The sequence below is a fragment of the Schistocerca americana genome, chromosome 1 (assembly GCF_021461395.2).
Source record: "Schistocerca americana isolate TAMUIC-IGC-003095 chromosome 1, iqSchAmer2.1, whole genome shotgun sequence".
Classification (NCBI taxonomy): domain Eukaryota; kingdom Metazoa; phylum Arthropoda; class Insecta; order Orthoptera; family Acrididae; genus Schistocerca; species Schistocerca americana.
This window is the reverse complement of record NC_060119.1, coordinates 543207296-543225684: the sequence shown is the minus strand read 5'-3', so window position 1 is coordinate 543225684 and position 18389 is coordinate 543207296. Positions and strand designations below refer to the sequence as shown.

At 39.5% G+C, this 18389-nt stretch overlaps 1 protein-coding gene across 2 annotated transcripts in view; it reads right to left on the bottom strand.

Moving 5' to 3' along the window:
- Positions 1 to 18389, bottom strand: part of LOC124605722 (nurim homolog) — a 62308-nt gene that overhangs the window by 15173 nt on the left and 28746 nt on the right. Inside the window, exons 4-6 of one of the 2 annotated variants that reach the window (XM_047137608.1) lie at positions 11262 to 11395; positions 5545 to 5718; positions 3653 to 3670 (exon numbers count right to left, since the gene is read on the bottom strand). In XM_047137608.1, coding sequence (XP_046993564.1) covers positions 5553 to 5718; positions 11262 to 11395 — 300 coding nt within the window. In that variant the 3' untranslated portion in view covers positions 3653 to 3670; positions 5545 to 5552. Of the gene's footprint in view, positions 1 to 3652; positions 3671 to 5544; positions 5719 to 11261; positions 11396 to 18389 lie in introns of those variants that run through there. The other variant, XM_047137600.1, reaches the window with a different exon arrangement.

Sequence of the window (18389 nt, the reverse complement as noted above, 5' to 3'; positions counted from 1 at the left end):
TTGGGCAACTGGTTGGTGATGTTCGCCACCAACAGATTCTTTCAGTAGGAACACAGTACCAGCAACAATGGGGTACCCAAGAGTATTGTGGGTATATGTATAGGGGGCATTAAGAAAGAGAGACTAGATGGATTCTGGGATGAGCCTGAGGATTTGAGTAGGAGATTACACTGGACTTCTGGGATGGGATGACTAGGGCAAGGCAAGGCTTGTAGGTGGAGGAATCAGTGGACAGACTCGTTTAGTCAGATAATCACTGAGATTCATCAGGATAGTGGTGGAGCTTTTGTCTGCAGGGATTCATCAGGATGGTGGTGGAGCTTTTATCTGCAGGGACGATGGTTAAATCAGGACCTGTCTTGAAGTTATGGGTGGCTGTTCTTTCCTACATTGTGAGTTTCGTGTTCCATTGAAGGAATGTGGGAGAAGTGAGTGAGGCCAAGTTGGAGGTGCCAAATTCCTGGAAGGTAACCATGTAGGGATTAAGTGGGAGTCTGTGATGTTCACGCTTGAATAGTGGTATGGACTTAGATAAGCCAGATTCAGTGTTGAGATTTGGTTGGAGGGATTGGTGGCAATAAAGTTTTCCAGCACAGGGAACAGGAAACGAAGAGTGGATCTTTGATGAGTCTGGGGTTGAACTTGAGCGTGGGGATCAAGGTGAGGCCTTTAGATAGGGCTGAAATTTGCATAGGTTGATTTTCTTTTGTGGGATAGGTTGGTTACAGTGTTTTTCGTTTGTTAAAATGCTTGGATTTGTAGAGTGTTGGGAGTGAGCTTTAGGGGACGTGGTGGACGGAAAATGTCAGCAAGCCAGGTTCTGGGTGCTATAAAGGTTTGATGAGGGGCTTCACTAGGGTAGACTAGGTATTTTCTGGGTAGTGGTGCTCCAAGGTTAGATTAAGATTTCAATAAATTTGAAAACTTCTGGATGTGGTTGTCTGAAGTCCTCTTCCAGGTGTTGAAGGGCAAGGGATTCGATTTGGGAGATAAAGTGTAGGTAGTTCAGGTTGCACAGTAACATTATTTTGTAGAGGGAGAAAGGTGGTTGAGGAATGTCTGCACCATGAAAATTTGTTTCTATAGTATCAGATTAATGACGGATATGAATTGGCAGAATCTGAAGATTTTAAGGTCATTGTGAAAGAAGGAGTGGTTACTACACAGGGAAAATTTTATGGTTAGGCCACTGGGGGAGGAAGGGGAGAGGAGAAGGGGAGTCCATGGCTTAGACAGTCTTTAGGGAACAGAATGTGGGACTTTGTTTCAGCTAGGGATAGGGATATTTTTCTTTTTTAAGTATGCATGAACATTATAGGGGAATATAGGCAATAAAACTGGATGGTACTGATGAGAGGGAAAAAGAAAAAAACACAAAGTAAACATGTAAAACAGAGATGGGACATGGACAAATGAATACATTGCACAGCAGTAAAGGAATCTATGGATAACAGTTTGGAAGTTTGATAAATTAAAATGGAGGAGCAAATTGTACCGTGGTGTCTCTGTGTTGTGTTGATATTTGTTTGTGACAGTTGTGTATAGGAAAATAATTTGCTTCATGTGAAATGATGAGAAGAGTAATGTGGGGAAGAGGGGTAGATAGCCTAGGAGATAAAATGCTCCACTACCTCACGTGATTTGATGACAAGAGCAATATGAGGAGAGGAAGAAAAGTGAGAAGGAAAATATAGGGAAAGATATGGATGGACAGGAGGAGATAAACAGGGCTTTCCATTATGATGACAATGAGGATTGGTATTTGCACTTCAAATGGTTGCAATAGCATTTCCAAATTCTTATGTGTAATGGATCTAAATATTTAGTCACTTTGTTGTCTTCGTCATCATAAGAAGTGATTCAGCTATTGTACAACTGTTGTTGCCTAAAGTGCATGAAGTCCTGGAACATTATCAACATAAGACCAAGACTACAGCTCAATCAGTGTTGTAGGCTGCAATCAGAGCTGTAGCAAGTGTGAGTAACAGGTGTGTGTGGACTGAGTTGTCAACACAATCCCATTGTTCAAATCCTCTACATCAGCAATCTTATGTGGAGTTATTGTTAACCAGGGAATGTGTCATTCCAATGGACACAGACAGGGAAGTGAGAAGACTTTTTCTTTTTTTTCAGAATCTTCCTTTAGAACAAAAGCTAAAAATCACTTGCTGTTTTGATCTTCCACAGGCAGCAGATCTTTATCTCATTTTGGATCAGGAAATTACAGCACTGTCTACAGAGTAATGGTTGGTACAGAAACAGTCCACCTAGCTCTGTTCTCACCGCCGAATGCAACCCCCTTTCACAGTAAATTTCTCCCCACACAGGCTAAATAGAAAGGTGCCACATCAGGTTATAGCTTACTTACACAGGTGACACTGGGCATAATTTTTCCTTACTGAATGCTTTATCATCTTACAGGTTTTTGCAAAAATTGGCTTGATTGTCATTGTCTTGCGAAGCATCCATGTCAGCATGTGCCAGAAGAGAGGTGATTTGTTTCTGTTACAATAAACTAGGCCACATTCAAATGTGTGTCACTCTTGAAACCTAGGCAATCCAAAGACAAATGAACTCATTCATCATGTCCAAGCTCAAAAAATCCATTGACTGATATGTAAAAAAATGTGACTATTGAATTACAATTGTTCAGTACCACTCTGACTTTTCAAACCTCAGCACCTCTATTAAATTATGGTGGCCATGAGACCCTTACTGCAAAAAAAAAATTAGTACTATTATTGTGTACAGAAAAATGTCATGATAAATTCAATTTCTAGTCATAGCCTCAACATACACACAGAATACCTTTGAACTCAACAGTTTCAAAACTTTTTGTTTCTCAACAGAGACAGTTAACACATTTTTGTCCTTTTCTGGACTGTTTTCCCCTGGACTAGGACAGCACAAGTCACATTCACATGCCCCTGATGGCAGTACCACATTTCTTATACTCATGGATCACCTGCACATGATGCGAGATACCACAAAGGCAGAACTGGATTATTTCTAATCAGAATGTGACTGTGCCTATACTAACAAGTTCATGAGCATACTCCTTATGTATTGTGAAGATTTGTTCTGCTTGGTGATGACTGTTTTTCCGAGATTTATTTATCAGATACTTATTTACTGTTCCTTTCAGTGCATCATCACAGGATTTTTTTTAATACCGAACAAAAGCTTTGGACTGTAACAATCCCTTTGTTTGTGTCTTGGAATTTCCAATGCCTCTTTCATTTTTACTTAAGAAAAACTCGTTGACAATATCCCCTCTTGATGACTAGCCTGTATATAGAAAAATTATAGACATTGTCTGAAACTTCGCAATCTGCAGAATTTGTACAAGGGGTAGTCATAAATTTCTGTCTATCACCTAGAAAGAATAAAGTTACATAATAAATTTTTTATTTGTTTGCATGTACATGCCTGCTGACCTGTTGCGCATAGAAATCCCAACACCACAATACTGTAACATTTGTTTTAGGCAACCTAGATGATTTCTGTAACTTTCTGGATTGGCCTGACAGCTTGAACATTTCCACTACAAAATTCCCACACAAATCTCCATTTTATCAATAGGCTGCAGTGTTTTGTTTCTGTTCCCCTAGCTGTGTGATACGGTTCTGTGGCAAGGGGATTTCAATGTGTTACAGGATAGCAGATGTACCTGCAAATAAACAAACAATTAGCATATTTATGTTGTAATAAAAATTTTATGACTACCTCTCATATGCAGTTTAAAGAAATTTCAATTCTTAAAAAGATTGTTACAGTAACTGGGCTTCATTAACAGCAAAAAAAGGGAATATTACTATCACTGCAACTGGAAGAAAGGAAAAAAAATTACAAATTTTTATACACAAAATAAACTGTTTTCTGTCAAATGCAGCTCAAGTCTCTAAACCCTTAAATATGCCTTATAAATGAATGTCTTAATATGAGAAAAGTATTTCAATGTCTAAAACTGAAATTACAATTGCCCGTAAGTCTTGTAGCACATTTTTCTGATGAAACACTGGCCCTTACTGGGAACATATCAAATTATTGTATTAATAGAGTTATCCAATCAAGACCAAGACCAGAGTGAAGCACTTGACTGATTACATTTGTAAAAACTCTGAATTCAGCATACACCATCTATGTAAAAACTGAGCAGACTTTGACTATCATATATGCAGTTCACGAATTTCACACTCACCTTTATGTGGTAAAATTCCTTTTAGTTACCAAATACAATCCTCTGTTGACACTATTCAGCCCCAGATTGTCATTGGCAGACTGCACAGTACAGGAACTGCAGAAATGGACTCTCTTTACAGTATACAGTATAAGATGATAGGTCACCATTGAAAGGCTGATGCATGGTAATGTTTACCACCCAGTCCCGAGGTGTTCAACACAATCAGCCTGATTGTCATACATTGGATGAAATATCAATCACACCATCCTGCATGGTTACAGACTCTTAAGGATCCAGTTCTGCACGAAAACTGTTCATTGAGAGTAATTTTCACAATAACATCAGTTGTAAGTGGTGCAGAGAATTTTACTGCTGACCACTACAGCACAGTAGGTGATTTATCCAAGACGCTCTTGCTCAAATGACAGTGATGGAAAAATTTCATTGTAATTGTTGTTTAGTCAGCAGGCAAGACTTGTTGAAGTTTATTTTGTGACTGGGCTGATGATAACAATTGCTATGTTAATAGGACACCTCCTCTAAAATTACCCTTTTTTTATTTATATAGAAATAGTCGATACCAAGAAACTTGTATAGGTGAACATAATCTCAGCTGTTTAACTAAAAGAGCTTCATGTGATTTTGTATATGATGTATTATATTTCAAACTAAAATGTATTAAAAAGAAATTAATTTTTTACACACCGTGAAATAACTGCTGCCAACAACAAGAAGAGAAAATGAAGATAAGTAAAAGGGTTTTCTTTTGTATACCTACGCCTCGTGAAACTTTCAAAACTTGTGCAGAGACAGAGAATTTAATAGTGATGTGTGGGAGGGTAATATTACATGTGCCATGCTTTGATGTATAGATATAATCACAAACTAATCCAAAAGCCTTATGAAAGTGAGAGTATAAAATACTGTTTATGGTAATTCGTCAATGTGGGAAACTTACAGAGGTGGCTTTCTTTCTTGAAGAGAAAGCAATAGGGTATATACCTAAATCATTAAATTCATGTATTCCCCCCCCCCCCCCCTCCCTTGGCCTCCTCGTACTTTGATCAGTAGCAACAGCAACAACATAACATCATGTAGACATGATAATTACAATTGCAGACACATTTGATGCAAATGGAAAAGCCTATTTTAATGGGTGAACTAATGCTAGGAGTATCACAGGAGTTATGCCCCACACTTTGCTTTACACCACTGTGCACAAACAACACTCCATGCAATTTTACCATTGTGAAGTAGTTATCTCAATTATTTACTTCATTCTAAATTATTCACTTGCAGCAAAGCTAAACAAAATAGGTCTAATTATGTGTTACATTCAAAATATGCTGCAAAATACTTACAGGAATCATTACGAAAGCTTGCTTCTCTCATAAAAAGTAAGGTATTTATTTGGAGAAAGCTCCACCATCTTGTTATTAAATTGTTTTTTAATATACAACAAGTCTTTGCGATCAACGTTCCAACCAATTATCATGTAACCTGTCCATATAAACGCCAGAAGTAAACGATCAATACTGAAACAAGATATATAATGCTGTTAGACAATTTTACAATCATTGTTATATCCATCAGTGATAAAATAATTTACAAGTTATGTTTCATATACTGTATACCAGACCTGGCCAAACAGTGCTTCACAGGGTTGAGGACTTCACAATGCTCCTGTCTAACGCTCTAAGCATAAATGTTAGTGTGGCTCAGGGATCTACATCTACATCTACAATTATACTCCGCAAGCCACCCAAGGGTGTGTGGCGGAGGGCACTTTACGTGCCACTGTCATTACCTCCCTTTCCTGTTCCAGTCACGTATGGTTCGTGGGAAGAACGACTGTCTGAAAGCCTCCGTGGGCGCTCTAATCTCTCTAATTTTACATTCGTGATCTCCCTGGGAGGTATAAGTAGGGGGAAGCAATATATTCGATACCTCATCCAGAAACGTACCCTCTCGAAACCTGGCGAGCAAGCTACACCGCGATGCAGAGCGCCTCTCTTGCAGAGTCTGCCACTTGAGTTTATTAAACATCTCCGTAACGCTATCACGGTTACCAAATAACCCTGTGATGAAACGCGCCGCTCTTCTTTGGATCTTCTCTACCTCCTCCGTCAAATCGATCTGGTACGGATCCCACACTGATGAGCAATACTCAAGTATAGGTCGAACGAGTGTTTTGTAAGCCACCTCCTTTGTTGATGGACTACATTTTCTAAGCACTCTCCCAATGAATCTCAACCTGGTACCCGCCTTACCAACAATTAATTTTATATGATCATTCCACTTCAAATCGTTCCGCACGCATACTCCCAGATATTTTACAGAAGTAGCTGCTACCAGTGTTTGTTCCGCTATCATATAATCATACAATAAAGGATCCTTCTTTCTATGTATTCGCAATACATTACATTTGTCTATGTTAAGGGACAGTTGCCACTCCCTGCACCAAGTGCCTATCCGCTGCAGATCTTCCTGCATTTCGCTACAATTTTCTAATGCTGCAACTTCTCTGTATACTACAGCATCATCCGCGAAAAGCCGCATGGAACTTCCGACATTATCTACTAGGTCATTTATATATATTGTGAAAAGCAATGGTCCCATAACACTCCCCTGTGGCACGCCAGAGGTTACTTTAACGTCTGTAGACATCTCTCCATTGATAACAACATGCTGTGTTCTGTTTGCTAAAAACTCTTCAATCCAGCCACACAGCTGGTCTGATATTCCGTAGGCTCTTACTTTGTTTATCAGGCGACAGTGCGGAACTGTATCGAACGCCTTCCGGAAGTCAAGAAAAATAGCATCTACCTGGCAGCCTGTATCTAATATTTTCTGGGTCTCATGAACAAATAAAGCGAGTTGGGTCTCGGACGATCGCTGTTTCCGGAATCCATGTTGATTCCTACATAGTAGATTCTGGGTTTCCAAAAACGACATGATACTCGAGCAAAAAACATGTTCTAAAATTCTACAACAGATCGACGTCAGAGATATAGGTCTATAGTTTTGTGCATCCGCTCGACGACCCTTCGTGAAGACTGGGACTACCTGTGCTCTTTTCCAATCATTTGGAACCCTCCGTTCCTCTAGAGACTTGCGGTACACGGCTGTTAGGAGGAGGGCAAGTTCTTTCGCGTACTCTGTGTAGAATCGAATTGGTATCCCGTCAGGTCCAGTGGACTTTCTTCTGTTGAGTGATTCCAGTTGCTTTTCTATTCCTTGGACACTTATTTCGATGTCAGCCATTTTTTCGTTTGTGCGAGGATTTAGAGAAGGAACTGCCGTGCGGTCTTCCTCTGTGAAACAGCTTTGGAAAAAGGTGTTTAGTATTTCAGCTTTACGCGTGTCATCCTCTGTTTCAATGGCATCATCATCCCGGAGTGTCTGGGTATGCTGTTTCGAGCCACTTACTGATTTAAACCAGAACTTCCTAGGATTTTCTGTCAAGTCGGTACATAGAATTTTACTTTTGAATTCACTGAACGCTTCACGCATAGCCCTCCTTATGCTAACTTTGACATCGTTTAGCTTCTGTTTGTCTGAGAGGTTTTGGCTGCGTTTAAACTTGGAGTGAAGCTCTCTTTGCTTTCGTAGTAGTTTCCTAACTTTGTTGTTGAACCATGGTGGGTTTTTCCCGTCCCTCACAGTTTTACTCGGCACATACCTGTCTAAAACACATTTTACGATTGCCTTGAACTTTTTCCATAAACACTCAACATTGTCAGTGTCGGAACAGAAATTTTCATTTTGATCTGTTAGGTAGTCTGAAATCTGCCTTCTATTACTCTTGCTAAACAGATAAACCTTCCTCCCTTTTTTTATATTCCTATTAACTTCTATATTCAGGGATGCTGCAACGGCCTTATGATCACTGATTCCCTGTTCTGCACCTACAGAGTCGAAAAGTTCGGGTCTGTTTGTTATCAGTAGGTCCAAGATGTTATTTCCACGAGTCGGTTCTCTGTTTAATTGTTCGAGGTAATTTTCGGATAGTGCACTCAGTATAATGTCACTCGATGCTCTGTCCCTACCACCTGTCCTAAACATCTGAGTGTCCCAGTCTACATCTGATAAATTGAAATCTCCACCTAAGACTATGATGAGGAGGAGAAGGAAAAGAAAAATCTGCAGCCAGACACTACTAGAATCTAGAGCAAGGTAGTCAATGTGTTACATGCCAAGAAGTTTACTAGCAATGCTGATTGTGTTAAATTAGATTTACATTCAGCATTAGGAACAATATAGCAATTTAACCTAAGAAGGGAAAAGTGGGGAAGTGACATTGATCAGTTTGGAATGGGAATTGCTTTATTTTTTCATATCATTTCAAGTGCTTAACATGGTATTGAACGACCTATTATGACCTGGTAATAACAACCACTGGAATATATTACAACACCAAGACACAAAGTGATATGATAGCCTTGTATTCCGTTGAAAGAGACAGAACGCTGACTGAAATTAAGGAGGTCTTAGGGAAAAAATTAAGTTAAGAGTATGAAACTTGCTGGCAGATTAAAACTGTGTGCCCGACCGAGACTCGAACTCGGGACCTTTGCCTTTCGCGGGCAAGTGCTCTACCATCTGAGCTACCGAAGCACGACTCACGCCCGGTGCCCACAGCTTTACTTCTGCAAGGAACCTCGTCTCCTACCGTCCAAACTTTACAGAAGCTCTCCTGCAAACCTTGCAGAACTAGCACTCCTGAAAGAAAGGCTATTGCGGAGACATGGCTTAGCCACAGCCTGGGGGATGTTACCAGAATGAGATTTTCATTCTGCAGCAGAGTGTGCGCTGATATGAAACTTCAGCGCACACTCCACTGCAGCGTGAAAATCTCATTCTGGAAACATCCCCCAGGCTGTGGCTAAGCCATGTCTCCGCAGTATCCTTTCTTTCAGGAGTGCTAGTTCTGCAAGGTTCGCAGGAGAGCTTCTGTAAAGTTTGGAAGGTAGGAGACGAGGTACTGGCAGAAGTAAAGCTGTGAGTACCGGGCATGAGTCGTGCTTCGGTAGCTCAGATGGTAGAGCACTTGCCCGCAAAAGGCAAAGGTCCCGAGTTCGAGTCTCGGTCGGGCACACAGTTTTAATCTGCCAGGAAGTTTCATATCAGCGCACACTCCGCTGCAGAGTGAAAATCTCATTATAAGGTAAGAGTAATTAAAAAAGTGATAAAATCTTATAAATGACATGTTATGAAGAGTTAAAGAAAGAATTACATAACTAACTAAGTCCAGTAACAGAAGAAAGATACCAACACAAATGAAAGATTATCACTGTTTTGTGTACAATTTCCAACTAATTAAAAATATACACCTTGTTTCTATGACATTGAGAGCCCATTGCCAGAAGTGAGCTACAAAATGGCTTTCAAAATCACAAGGAGTGGGAGGCATTTTCTGATGGAAAGTACATTACAGAATGTGTAGTAGAGGCATTGGAGTTTGGATCAAGTCACACTTTCGCATCATACAGTGGACTGCTACATTGCTCACATGGCTGCAGATGTAAACATCATCTGACTAAGAGGGCACCCTCGTTCACAGGATTTTCCATTGCACTTGATGATTCCACTGACATGTCAGGCACACTCCATTATGTGATTTTCGTGCAGGGAGTAAATGCCAAGCTAGAGGTGATGGCGGACCCTCTGAGTTTAAACTCACTTAAGAACTCTATTACCAGCAGGAACACTTTTGATTACTTGAAGATAGTAATTCATTCCTTTGGAAGGGATTGGAGACAACTCGTCAGTAATCACAACAGATGGTGCATTATTAATTAAAGAAGAGCAAAGAGGTCTTACCCAACTTGATAATGGAGGAATCTGATCCTGTTGGGGCCTCGGTGACAGCTGCAATTCATTGCCTGTTAGATCAAGAGGTATTATGTGCTAGGTCATTTAAATTAAATAATATAATGGAAGTGAGTGTTCATACAGTGAACTATGTTTGGCCATGTGGAGTGAGACACCATGCATTTATGGAATTCAAGGCTGACTTCCAAGTCAAATATGCTGCTGTTCCATACACCTCCAAAATTACATTTTTAAGAAATGAACAAGCCCTGAAGAAGGTCTTTAATTTGCAGAAAGAGATGGAAGCATTTGTGAAGATGAGTGGAAAAGAGGACAAGTGTCTTTGTGATCCTCACTGAATTGGACGGTTGACATCACCAATTATTTGAATTCTCTATGTCTCTCAATGCAAGGGAAGAATCATTTGATAATAGATATTGTGGACAAGTTTGATGCTATCAAGTTCATGACACAGAGCATTTCCCAGATTTCAAAGTAGCCTTTTGTGGACCATACATGACTGACTACATTTCACTAATTGAAACACTTCATCATTTCTCAGAACAGTTCCAAGATTTTGTGTGACTGAAGATCAATTTCGATTTAATGTCAGACTGATCTTGCACTTGCTACTGATGTACATCATTACTTTCAATTGAGCCGACAGACTTACACAGTAGAACCTGGCTCAAAGACCTGTTTCTCCAGTCAAGGAATTTACAAGAATTCTCCATGTGTTTGGATATATCACATGCCATAGTTTCTGATAAACTACATCTTATGAACAAAATGCATAAATTTACGAAGACCACAACTTCATGCTAAATGTCTTTATGTAAAGTGTTTTGTTAATAAATAGAATGTGTAGTTCTGCTCATCATATTAACACTTATTTAATTAGGTAAAAAACGTACTGCTTTGGCAGAAAAATAGAAAGTTGAAAACAAACATTAGTCATAAAACACTGCTTCTAAGTATATGCTGCAATATTCGCCTCTTAGAAGCAGACTCACTGTGTTGCAAACATGTCTTCATATGTTTCCTTCTTGTGCAGCCTTTAGCATATGGCTGCCTGACTCAGACACCTGTTCAAATAGCACAGTGTCAAGGTAAACCAGAACACTGAGCAGAGTCAACTGCGCTCTTAGAGTGTGAGTGCCGGGAGTGCAAATCTTGGCCAGGCCTGCTGTATACATTAAACACTACCGTGCACAAATTTGCTGATTGCATATCACTATGCAGAAAATTATTTCAAATACTGTACCTCATTATAGGATACAACCAGAAAATGGTCAAAAACCCCAGAAATGTTGGATGTCGCATATGTTGGTAAAAACGTCTAAGCTCTGCTGACTTGTATATATCTGGTTGCCCCCAGCCATTAATGTCAAAATAAACCTGAAAGAAAATGAAGATTTTGTTACAAGACAACACACATAGCAATTAGAGTATATCATGCACATTACACCAATCATAATTCATTGCCTTTGTAACAATATTAAGTCACTCGAGTTGGTCATATTGGGTGTCTCTGAAGTGATATTTTTCCTCGGGTCTATGTGCATTGCGTGCGTGTGTGTGTGTGTGTGTGTGTGTGTGTGTGTGAAGTGATATTTTTCCACGGATCTATGTGCATTGTGTGTGTGTGTGTGTGTGTGTGTGTGTGTGTGTGTGTGTGGTGTCACTGGTGGGGGCCAGGAGGGAAGGGGGGCTGAATCCAGGATTTAGAACAAAAACTGACCTATAACAATGTAACACAACTACTGAGAGTATTCAACAAGGTAATGCAGTAAACTACAAAAATTATGTGAAATTACAATTGACATGCCCAACAAAATGATGTGAGTCAGAGTACTTTAAAAAAAATATCACCCACATTTTTTTTTTTTTTTTTTTTTTTTTTTTTTTCTGGTGACTGATATCCAAACTAAATTTTCCGTCAAGAAAAGATATCTCAAACTTCTCACGCTGTGAATGTATGTCATAATAAAATCTTCATCATGCCACACATCACAATTAGTGAGTCTTTGCATGGCTCTTAATAGGCACCCATTATTTCTCTTGCACAACATGGATGCCATTTTTCTATTATTTATATTTGTAATAATTCAATGTTTTCTTTATACTTTCAAGTCACAATAAGTTTTGTCATTCAAGACATCACATTTGTTTACAAATTAATTTTAATCTCAAGTATAAAATTGCATTCCTGTCTCCGTGGTCTCTCGCAGAAAAAAAACCACACACACACACACACACACACACACACACACACACACACACAGGCATCGAACTAACCTCAGAACGGGGGAATGTTGGGTGCCATAAGGGTCAGTACTGGGTTTGTTAATCTACTTAAATGATCATTCAATAACTCTAAAGGGCAGTTCAGAAACTGTTATCTTTGCTGATGACTCAAGCAGACTAATGAAGGACCTAAACTCGATCGTAGCACACATGGCTCAGATGATATCTGAATAGCCCTACACTGGTCACAGCTAACAGTTTAAGCCTCACTCACACAGAGATTCATCTTATTCAATTACAAACAGTCAATAACGATCTTTTTGCATCAGAAGGAGACATTAACGGTCAGATGCTAAGTGAAACACTGTGTAAAACTTCTCGGGGTCTAGTTGATGACATTTTAAAACTGAATCAACACAAACTAATTAAGAAGCTCAGTTATGTCCTTAGAAACATTTTTTATTTTTTTGACCCAAAAATGAGAGTGTTGGCTTAGTTTCCACGTTTTCACTCCCTGTCGTTCAATGCACTTATATTCTGAGACAGTGCACCCAAAGTAAATAAAGTGTTTATTCAGGAGAAGAGAATAGTAACAATATAGAGCAAAGTGTATACATTCAGCAGAAGTGAATAGTAACAATACTGAGCAAAGTATGGTAGATAATCATACGACTTGCAGATGCCTTTTGAAGGATCTTGGCATTCTTATGCTCACTTTCCAAGATATTTAGTACTTGATGGATTTTGTTGCTGATAATAAAAATAAATTTTAGCTGGACTGTGATTTAAACACACACAAGTCTCAAAAATAATTTTCATGTAGATTTTTCCTCCTTACAAAGTACTCAGAGTAAAGTTATGTACTCTGGCAGGAAAATACTCAACAAACTCCTGTCTAAAATAAAATAATAAATTGGGAACCCTAATCAATTTAAAGAAAATTAAAAACATACCTCATTAGCCATCCTTTATACAGATAATCTCAATATCTACATTCAGTGATAGAAATGTTCAGTTACCTGCATGTCAAGTAGCAATACAGATATAGGTAAATATTTTCCTTGAAAATTCCATTGAAGTCAAGTAAATAGTAAGTTATATACAGTATAACTGAAGAGGCAGCAACTTTTCAATGTAGCAGCTTCCTTTCTGTTTACTTGATTATACTTAGCTGTCATAAGAATGAATAGCACTAAGCAGTCCAGTGACAGTTTGCTGTTAAGAGACTATAAAGATTAAGTCTCTATAATTTCCTTGTCTTTTGATGAAGTATACCTTAACTCATTCCACTTTCCTGAAGGTTCTCCTTCTTGATGGGTTGTATGGAACATGGTGAAGGAATGAATATGATTATATAAGTACAAAATTACAAGCCATTCTAACAGGTTCTGCGGTAGCATTCTTGCATCACAACAATCCCCTGGTTTTTATATATATGTGTTAATTTCCATAACATACTGTCCTTAAATCTCAGAAAGATTCACTGTAGGTTTTCAGTAAGGCATCACTAGTTAAACATCTGAATGCTACCATCGTAATATGCTGGTGGCAAAAGACTGCATGTGCTATCAGTTTACTTCAAAGATTCTGTGGTAAAGGTGCAATAATTCTTATGCACTAACATTTTTCCAATGAGTTGATTCCATGCCAGAAGAGAAATTCTAAAAGATCTGCAAAACACTTATCTATGGTTACTGAAATCTCTTCACTGTACTCAAAATCTTTTTCACATAAAAATTTCTTCTGAATCCAAAGTGCAAGTTACAGGATATTAAATCTGGTGAATAAGATGCAATCCAACAATTTTTACTGTTACGACCCCCAGGTTCAAGGAGCATAATGCGCCAGGATGACAGAGATATGGTTTGACAGTGAGGGGGGAATCATGCTGTGGCAAGCAGAGATATACAGACAAATTTGGTTGAGGCTGGCTGCCCCCTGCTCCTCGCACCCATGCAGCATCAAGTTTCAGACCTGCCTAGCCATGGCTGTGGTGCGTCCACATTGTGGAGCTTGGTGGTTCATTCAGTAGGCCAGATGGCCACCAAAACCCATCAACAGTTGGTCATAACGGTTCACTTGCCACTTAAACAATCGTCATTCTCTCTGTTTCCAGACAAGGACAGAATGGCAATATGACTGCTTCCCTTGAACCTTCTGGGCTCCCTTATTTATACTCCTTTTCCTATGCCCCTCTCGTAGTCACTCTTGAGGGGGCAAGTGGAGTGTTCCTTAATAATCATGGCATCAGCTTTTCTATCCCATTTTGGTCCCCAAATGCAGGTTGCTAGATACTTTTGTAACTGCAACATATGGGTTTTTCACAGCACGTCAGTCCCCTATGTGGCATCTGATTACTCCACATCTGTCTCCACAGTTGTTTATATTGTGTACCGGTCTATGCTTTCTTGCCTGCGAGTGGTGTCGTAAGCCTGCCTGGCAGAACCATTTGCCTAATAACATTGCCAGTGCCTGCTAATTGATGTGTCAATTGGTCCCTTAACTTCTACCTTCCAGCCACAGCTGCATAAAATTGTCATGAATTCCCCATATCCATGCCTGTATTTATTCTTGGTGCATCATACCTCCCCCTTCCGAAAATATGTCCCGATTCTTTAATATTGGGCTACCTCTAAACAACCTTAACTCTAATAATTTATATACTGAGGACAATCTCCCCAATTCACAAAGTAATGTCTCCACAAGGGACTTTTCTTCATACTTTTATTGTCCCCCTTAACTAACTAACTACCATGCAGCCTTATCATACTCTCACATACTAATTAAGTCCTCAAAAGTAATCGCTTCCCTAGCCAGTGCTGGTCAAACATTCTATTGGTAATTGGTGTGTTGGCACATCTACAGCCTGTGCCTGCCTGCATTTTACCCAGACATACAGTAAGCAGAAGTCTGCTAGAAACACGCCATGACTGGTAGCTGATACACTTACTCCTAACACTTCATTCCCGGAAATGGTGTATATACTACCACATGTGTTCCACTAAAATTCTCCCCTGCTGGGACTTTATTAATCTGTCCAAGGACTGAGTGTGTTAATTAAATAGGCTAAATTTTGAATGGGCAATACCCTCAGACATCCTTCTGGCCAATACAACAATGTCATAACAGTTGAGCATGTGAATATAGCCAGAAAATGAAAGTCCATTCCGATTATATCACAAGTCGTACCATTAATAATCATTCCACTTTCTTGAAGCTCTAATTTTCTCAGACCTACTGATCTCCATACTTCACAGGAATTAAACCATACAGTTTCCAGCATTAAAACTGAGTATAACCAATGCATTCTCATCCAAACTGGCAGAAGCTCCTTCCCACAGCTTGTCCCATTTACTTCCCCCAGAAACAAATTCGTTTCATGTGTCCACATATCAGTCCATTCCTCTCCACCTGGACAGATCACGATCTTCCTTCCTTCCAAGAATGCACAATAAATAAATAAATAATAAAAATCAATCAATCAATACCAATAATAACAACGTGAATAAAAACTGACAACTCAAAAAGAGAGAGAGAGAGAGAGAGAGAGAGAGAAAGAAAATAAAGTTACACACACTCTCCAATGCACTAACCTAAAGAAATCTCAACAAATTACAATCATACAACTTACTTGCGTGACCTTAATCTATAAGGCACATCTTGCACCTTATGTAGCTCACCAATTCCAGGTTCCTTCTTTTACCCCTGGTAACTTCCTCTTCCTGGTTGGTTCCTGACAACTGCAGTATCCCCTCTACCATTCCCTTAAACAGCTTTACATGACTGATGTGTATAGCAACTGTTTTAATAGGGAACTATAGCTTCACATTGACTGATGAGGCCATTTCCATGACCTGGTGATGTCACTGGTACTTACCTGTAGTTAAAAATTTCTTTGTTTCCCCCATTGGCATATAGTGATTCATGACCATTACCCACTGACATATGCGGTAATGAGACAGTTTGCCTATGCATCTGTTTGGCTGTTCCTGCCATTGTAGCACCTTCATGTTTGTCTTCTACTCATTCCTCCAAGCTTACTTCATTCTTCTGGAAAATGTCCTTACTGACTTGCCATCCAGCCCTAATTTAGGAGTCAAAAAATCAAAGGGAGACAACATCTTCCTGGCATACACCACCTCAAATGGCAAAAAGCCCACTGCGGTATGGACCTTCAAATTACAAGTGCATAGGGCACGGGGAAGATAGGTGTCCCAATGATCATGCCTGGAATTAACTTAATAAAACATGTTTGCAGTTGTTGTGTGCTCGTGTTCGGTTCTCTCATTCGCCTGCTGATGAAACAGACTTGTCCATAACTTACGCATAAGCACATGCAGCATACTTGTTTCATTAAATCCATGGTAAAGTTCATACCCTGATCCATAACTATGGTGTTTGGTACCTCAAATTCAATATCCAGTCATTTACCGACACCTTCACTGCTGTACTATACCATTTGTCTGACATCATTACCATTATCAAAAATCTAGAAAAAATGATCGCTGGTCATGAGAACATACGTATTTCTGCAGCTGTTTTATTAAATAGCTCGAGGACATCCAGCCCTAACACAAAAAGTAAATTGTGTGCCTCTGTTGGTCTTTGCACTGCACTTTCTGATGCTCAGTGTTGGCTCTTTGCACAAATGGCACTCAATCCTTAACATACTACTTCATGTCAAGCTTCCTGCTTCCTGACCAAAGCTGCTCTGCTACACATCTACCCATCATATGTCACCCTTCATGACCTGACAACATATGGTCGTGAGCTTGCAGCAAAACTTCCTTCCGAAAAGTGCTAGAACCACCAATGTATGACCCACACCTCATCATTCTGCAAAACAAATGCTTGGCATGGCACTCTTTGTCCTTTCCCTGTGCCCCCTGACACTTTTCCATGCTCCTCCCTAACTACCTCAACTGAATGCACCTGTGTTTGCACGTGGTCTTCCTCGCTTATGGATTACCTCGTACGTGAATTCACTAAGCATAAGTGCCTACCAAGTTAATTTCCCTGGCAGATCTTTTACAACAAGTAACCACTTCAATGTGGAATGGTTTGTCACAACCTTCAACTTCCTACCATACATGTAATATCAGAAATATGTAACACCACATATGACTGTCAACATCTCTTTCTCAGTCATTGAGTTGTTACACCCTGCCTTGTTTAGCTGCCTTAAAGTGTATGCTACCAGATGTTCTTGACAATCTATTCTCTGTCCCAAAATACAACTGTATGCTTCATTGAAGTGTCACATGAAAGGATAAACTCTTTCTTGATATCCGGAGAAACCAATACTGGATCTGATACTAATCTTTCTTTTAGTTTTTCAAATGCCTCTTGACATTCTGCAACCAATGGAATTTCGTCTTCTTTTTCAGTAGCTTGTCCAAGGGTTTGGCAATTTTTGCAAAGCCCTTCATGAACCGGCTATAACAGTTACAAAGGCTGATGACTGACTGTACCTGTTTAGTTGCTCATTTTGAACTGTGTCCGTTATAAGATGAGGATTGGTCTGTATGCCACAGTCACTAATCATGAGCCCCAGAGGGTTTACCTGAGTTTGCGCAAAATGGCACTTGCCCATACTTAACAAGAAATGTGTCAAGTGTAATCCATTAAAGACATACTCCAAACATATCACATGCTCTCGTAAATCCTTTGAAAAGTCATCCAGGTACACCATACAAGTTTTAAGTTTTAATCCTCTCAATACCTCATCTAACAACCTCTGAAAAATTGACGGTGTATTCTTTAGTCCAAATGGCATGCGCTTGTAATGAATGTGGCCACTTGGTATCATAAATGCTGTTTTTGGCCTATCCTCAGGCACCACTTCCAACTGATGCTACCTTTTCCTGAGATCCATAGGTTTAAAGAACCGACACTGACCCAGATTATCCAGAGTTAAATTGACGTCTGGAATTGGAAAAGCGTCTGAAATGGTTTATCCGTTTAGATACCTGTAGTCACAGCACAATCTTTATTTCCTTGCTCCATTCACAGACTTCTTCATCACAACCACTATATTTGTGCTCCAGGGGATATGCATGATCCCATACTGTAGTTACTGCTCAATAAACACTTCTACTAATGGTTGCAGGTGCCTTGCTATATGGTATGGCTTCCTATAAACTAG